At 42.2% G+C, this 6,422-nt stretch overlaps 1 protein-coding gene across 1 annotated transcript in view; it reads right to left on the reverse strand.

Moving 5' to 3' along the window:
• sik2b (salt-inducible kinase 2b) overlaps positions 1-5,728 on the reverse strand; it is a 53,667-nt gene extending 47,939 nt beyond the window's left edge. Inside the window, exons 1-3 of the mRNA XM_060888224.1 lie at positions 5,244-5,728; positions 3,435-3,551; positions 1,518-1,581 (exon numbers count right to left, since the gene is read on the reverse strand). Coding sequence (XP_060744207.1) covers positions 1,518-1,581; positions 3,435-3,551; positions 5,244-5,381 — 319 coding nt within the window. The 5' untranslated portion in view covers positions 5,382-5,728. The remainder of the gene's footprint in view (positions 1-1,517; positions 1,582-3,434; positions 3,552-5,243) is intronic.
• Between the last annotated feature and the right edge of the window lie 694 nt (positions 5,729-6,422).

Here is a 6,422-nt window from a genome sequence, read left to right on the forward strand (position 1 = left end):
CCAACCCTGGAGGTGTGAGGCAAACGGGCTAACCACTAAACCCCCATATTGATCAATTAAACCAAATTTACAGTGAGTAAAATCTACAATCATGAACGTCTCCTCCAGCGACATATCGTACACGATATAGCCAAAGATTTGTAGCTATGTTCTTCTATCTAAAATTATCCAGAATGTCACCGGAGTCCTAAACCTGTTTCAGCCCGACAATGCAGCTGTGCACAAAGCAAGCTCCATACACAACATGGTTTGTTGAGGTTGGTGATGGAAGAACTTGAGTGTCCAGCACAGAGAACACCTTTAGAACACCTCTATTAATATCTTGTTTCATCAAACAACAAAGAAAAGAAGCACTATCTCTATCTCCGGTCCGTATTATCTACGCCTGATTTCATTTTCCATTCTTCACGGCTAATGCTTGGGATTAAAGGCTGTAGTCTAGACTGAAAGATGCATTGACTCAAGAAAAACTGGCAAGCTGTGAGAACTGAACACACATTTGCAGACTGTGAATAGCTTGGCCAGAAAATAAAACTCAAGCAGGTGTGTTACTCATCCTTAAATTCCCCAGGATAAATATGGATGCAAGCAATAAAATAAGCAGCAAATTAAAAAATAAACAAACAAAAAAAAACAATACAGAAACAACCCTTAACCAGACAGTATCTACGATGATCAGACTACGTAGAGGGATGTCGTAGCCCAGTGGATAAGGCGTTAGGTTTCTGATCGGAAGGATGTGACTTTGAATCCCAGGTCTGCAAAGCTGCCACTGTTGGGCCCCTGAGCAAGGCCCTTAACCCTCATTTGTAATTAAAAAAATAGATAAAATGAATGTTGCTCTGGATAAGGATGTCTGTCAAATGCTGGAAATGTAAACTCACGGTGTTTTTGATCCAACAAGCAAAAGACAGCGTGTAAGTCTTTTGTGAGAGGTTGCGTAATGGAATTGTGTTCAGTTTGGCGTGAAAGTCATGACTAATGAGAGCACACGGAGCAGACGGAAAGCTGATTGCTTATTTGGACACGACGGCTGTTCGCACTCTCCGTGTTTAGTCTCGTCTTTGCGTTTGCTCCGTTCTGACCTTGGACATTATCGTCTGCGATAAACACGTTGCCACGTGTCGAGCACGGCATTGTGAAAGATCACAATGTACTAGTGAGATTAATATTGTGATATTGTGGTGTTTGTGGTAAAAAATAAAAAAAAAAAAAAATTAAAAAATTGAGAAGTGCAATTGTAACTAAAGCTTTACTGCTGGTGTAAAGCTTCGGTCTTAAGACAGAAACCAAACGTTTTGTAACGTTTCGTTTTGCATGTAGTTTCATTTTTCTCTGCACTACTTTCACTTTCTCCTTTACAACAAAGGGAGTTTTTATGTAGCAATAGAAAAAACTTTAAACAAAAAACAAAAAACAAAACAGTTCTTACTTCACTTCTGGATTAGGAAAGCAGCTTTTGATTTGTCACATTATATTATTATAGCATGATCAAGCAAAATCTAAAAGGCACTTACCAAATATTTCCCCGTTTTGGGCATACTCGGTCACCAAGTACAGCATATTTTTGGTCTCCATGACCTGTTCAGGAACGAAGAACATGTTCACATTTTCACTCTTTCAATATTCAGACTTTATTATATATATATATGTATATATATATATATATATATATATATATATATATATATATATATATATTATATATACACACACACACTACAGACACAGACCCTTCATAATTCTTTGAACCAGCTGACCAGGTTGTGAGAAAAAAGGCAAGCGCGCATGAGTTTCATGACAATGTGCAAACAGTTTAGTGCCTTATGTTGTTGCTGCACCTCTCCGTTAGCGATACAACGGTGCAGGCATGAATCAGCCTGGCTGCTGGGTTCTCTGCTCCATCGTAAGCTTGATTCATAGTGCTGTGTCCGAGACGATGATATGTGGGAGGACTCCAAAATTAGTCGAAAAAAACAAAGAGATGAATACGGCTTAAAAAAAAAAAAAAAAGTAGGAGGCAGAGAGGATCTATTATTAATCAGATCCACGCAGCCAATCACAGACACGCTTGGGAGCCACGGATACGGCTTCTGATATCCGGCGTTCGTTCGTTTTACAGCAGTGTGGAATGTTCTGATTGGGTAAAAGATGATCAGTTTTCTCCGGCAGCGTAGATCGGACAGAACTGCCAGCTTTATACGGGGACGTGTTATAATTTTAAACCTTTTACACCTTGCAATGTCAGGATAACATGACAAGCTGTAATGGTTAGAGCTCTAATGGCTGCTGTAAGGCTGCTATAACGCAAGTGGTGAAATATAACCGTAAGCAGTTAACAAGCACAATGTGTCAGTTGTTACTTCACAATTTTTTTTGTGTGTGTGTGAAAACACTTTACAATGTGCTGCCTTGTAAAACAATCGACTTCTTTGGGTTGCATCACACCTCCCTGACACTGATTATTTTCCTACAGCAGCATGGCCTCTTGAGCTTTCTTACTTATATCTAACAAAAGCGTGCTCTCCTTCTGTTTGTCTTGCCTCGATGGGAAGCATTGTCATCTGGAGATTTTCATAACACGCCGACCACAAAGTACTTCTCATCCAAGCTGGCTGCCAAATATGTAAATCTCTGGAAGCCACTGGAATCATCTGATGTAAATTAGATTACACAATTGTCCTGCCGGTGTTCAATGTGACAGACCACAAAGTCGGTGTTTATTCAAATCAGACTGAATTGTGAATTCGGAATGTTATTGAAACTCGTTAATCGATAAATAGAGAATATCAGAACTGATAGGAGGTCTGAACTAAACTGCCTACGTCGTCCCCGGTGACACGTCCATACGCATCTTTGTCTATCTTTGGTTTTATATGTGGGGACACTGTATGCATGCATTGTCTTTGTGTCTGTCTCTCTTCCTCCACTGCTGCTATGGAATTTGTTTAAGTGAATAAAGTATTTCATTATGAAAATGCATTCCATATTGCTTATATAGCAAACGCAGAGTAAGTATATTAATGTGTGTGTGTGTGTGTGTGTGTGTGTATCCTGGTTTCAGGGCTGTGGGAAGCTGGGGTTTAAGATGACACAGCACGGGCCTGCCGAGCTGCCCTCTGTTTATGTGGCCCGAGAGGAAATGACTAATTGACCCATGCAGCCTGAATGGAAGAACTGTTGGAAATAATGATACACAGCGATTACGTGGCCACATTTGGACCGCTTGTATAATAACGCGCTGTTCACATTCCGTACAACTAAAACGACCGACGTTACATAAGGGAGCTGTGAGGTAACTCTGTGAGAAGGATTAGCCATTAACTCTGTCCTGATATGTAAAACAGGGTCGAAAAACTTTATACGCGTTAAACGCTACAGCTTGATAAAAAAAACAAACAAACAAAAAAAAAAACAAGTGGGATCAAAGTTACCTGGTACAGCTTAATGATATGTGGGTGGTCCAGCATTTTCATGATCTTCACCTCACGATAGATCTTCTCCAGGTTTACCGAGTCCAGCTGGGTCTTGTCTATGATCTTTATGGCCACCTGTTGAAGAGCAAAGCAGCAGTCTGTAGTTAGCGGACAGGTTCTGAGTTCCAGTACGCACATGCCCGCGTGAACTTCAAAGTCAGATCACGTGACAGGCGAGATGACAGATACATGTCTGCCATGACTGATTAAATAACTTGTTTCAAATAATTTCCCCAGGCTAAAGACTGCTGATTGCAGAGGCGCTGCACAGAAATCAGGTTATGTCTCTTTAAACACTTCTCGTCTGAATGTTCTGGGTTTTCTTGAGTGATTAATACATCAACGCTTCTTTTAAAAGGAGGAGAGCAACTTCATCAAAGACGAGAAAAATGAGTTCGTCCTACAGAGTTTACTGTACAAGACAGTATTATTTAAACACACTTTTTTTCCTAGCAGTGAAGCTGATTAATGACAGTGATTACAATTTGAGCCAGTTCTGTCCTGATCACATTTCATCAAATCTGTCAGCTTGTGGAAGTCATGGCTGTGGAAACGTGGTGTCTTGTCCAGCTGACCGCTGAATGACCTCAGGGTTCATGGATGAAGCTGACGCCTTGCCCGGAGTGACATAGTGAACCATAAACAGTACTGATAGTGATCTGCAGCATTCAGGTCACATCAAGAAATGCATCAAACGTGTACAACATTCTTACAGTCGTCTGAGCTGTGTTCATTCCCTGACACACTGCTCTCTCTCTTTCTCTCTCTCCCTCTCTTGTGCTCTCTCTCACTCTCGCTCTATCTCTCTCTTCCTCTCTCATGCTCTTTCTCAATCGCTCTCTCTCTCACTCATGCTCTCTCTCTCTCTCTCTCTCTCTTGCTCACGCTCTTTCTCTCCCTCTCTCTCTCTCTTCACTGTCGATGTGATTCTTGCAGTTATCTGAAACCCTAAAAAAAGTTCTGAAGCATACAATAAGCACAATGCTGATATGAAATAAAATAAAATAAGACCAGTGATGTCCTGTTGATGAATATGAACAAAACCGCAGCTATTATCCCAAAATGACACACACACACACACACACATATATATATATATATATATATATATATATATATATATATATATATATATATGTACAACCGTCACACACATCAGCAGCAGACACTACATATCCACACGCTCATTGTCTTTATGGGTTTTGCATCAACAAATAGGATTGCATATTATGTACTTCGATATTTAGATCGAAGAGATTTTCCAATTCAATCAGACCATTTCATGCCTGACAGGACAGACACTACACTGATCATGCACATGAACACAAGTTGTGCTCAGTATCAAGTATTAGGCATTTATGAAAAAGTGAAAATAGGGGAAAATATGGATCTGGAAGTAAATATTGTCTAATGCAGAGAACAAGATGAAAAAGTGCCTTGCAGGAAACACTGGCAGACAGATGGGTCCATTTCTTTTCATGTCTATCAGGACATGATTCCTACATTTCCAAAGTGTTTTTGAATATTTGCAAAGAAAAAAAAAGACAACCAAAGAAAAGTGCACACACACTCGCACACACACACACACACACACACACACACACACACAACGCAACATAATACAGCGTGGATACTTTGTTATTATGTGATATTAAAGTTTGGTGCCCGAGTTGGAGCGGAAATGTTGTAATGTAGCAGAAACACAGTGACGCGTGAAGCTCGCACAGGTATGAACAGGTGTTCGCGTGCGCGAGCCTCTGCACTCACCTCGGTTTTGGTGATTCTGTGTCTCGCCAGTTTGACCACAGCGAAGTTTCCTTTGCCGAGCGTGCGCTCGATGTCGTAGAAACCCACGCGCACTGGCCCTCGGAGCGCCGCTTTCGGCTCACAGTCAGCCATAACCATGCTTTTACTGCAGGACACGCAGACAAGAAACTTCAGCCTCGAGTCAAAACACTAAGGTGGTCGGAACGCACCGACGCTCCAAAAGTAAAAACAAGAACCATGTCTAAGGAGCGGAACGGAATCGCCAGAGCGCGCGCGCGCGGCCACTTTGACCGCCGCCAGCCGCCGTAGCCGAAATTGGGAAGAGGTTTTGATGAGAGAAGTGCGACGTGTCACGCCAAAAAGCGCCCCCCCTTCTTCTCCACCTCTCTCTCTCTTTTTTCCCCCCCTGATACAATAGAGCTATAATATTTCAGCTCTTATTAGCGCCAGTGCGCGAGCTGACTCGCAGGAGGCATCGTGTTCTCTTTGCTGACGTGCATTGACGTCAGAGCCGAGGAGAGAGGGGGGGGGGCGGTTTATTTGTACCGGAGAGGGGGCGGGGCTTTGTAGCGCTTCCACACATCAGTGCCAAAATCGTCGCCATGGCGACCAGAGCGATCGCTTACGTCAAGCTGCAGCGTTGCTCGCTCGGATCAACTTCTCCACAGCTCACCGTTTTGCTGCTGACACGCGCTCAAATCATCACGGATCTCACGACAGCGTCTCCAAAGTCACCCGAAGGAGTTCACATCTCGTTGTGCATCTGTAATATTAAACAACACTGAACCTAATTCCAGTTACACAACCGTTGTGTGAACTGTTACGATCAGTATGCACTCTGTATCGCTCTCTGGAAACCTCCCAGAACAATGTTTAACAACACCAAGTGGCTTAAAGGGGAAAAAAAATCCCCCACATATTTACCTTCAACATTACTCACAGTTACTCTGCTGATTGACAGTAACGCGATTTAATCTGTGCTTCATTTCTCCTTAAGCAGACTGATGCAGCAGCGCTTTAATGCTTTCAGCCACTGAACCTTCATTTGAAAAATCTGCTAAAAAATTACACCAGAGCTTCGGTACCTTTAGTACCTTTAATAGCTACCCATCACCCAAGTCGTGTTTCTGTGTCAAATCAGTGCAAGTTTGTTTTTATAGCTGCTTGCATTCTGAAACT

The sequence above is a fragment of the Tachysurus vachellii genome, chromosome 15 (genome assembly GCF_030014155.1).
Source record: "Tachysurus vachellii isolate PV-2020 chromosome 15, HZAU_Pvac_v1, whole genome shotgun sequence".
Lineage (NCBI taxonomy): Eukaryota > Metazoa > Chordata > Actinopteri > Siluriformes > Bagridae > Tachysurus > Tachysurus vachellii.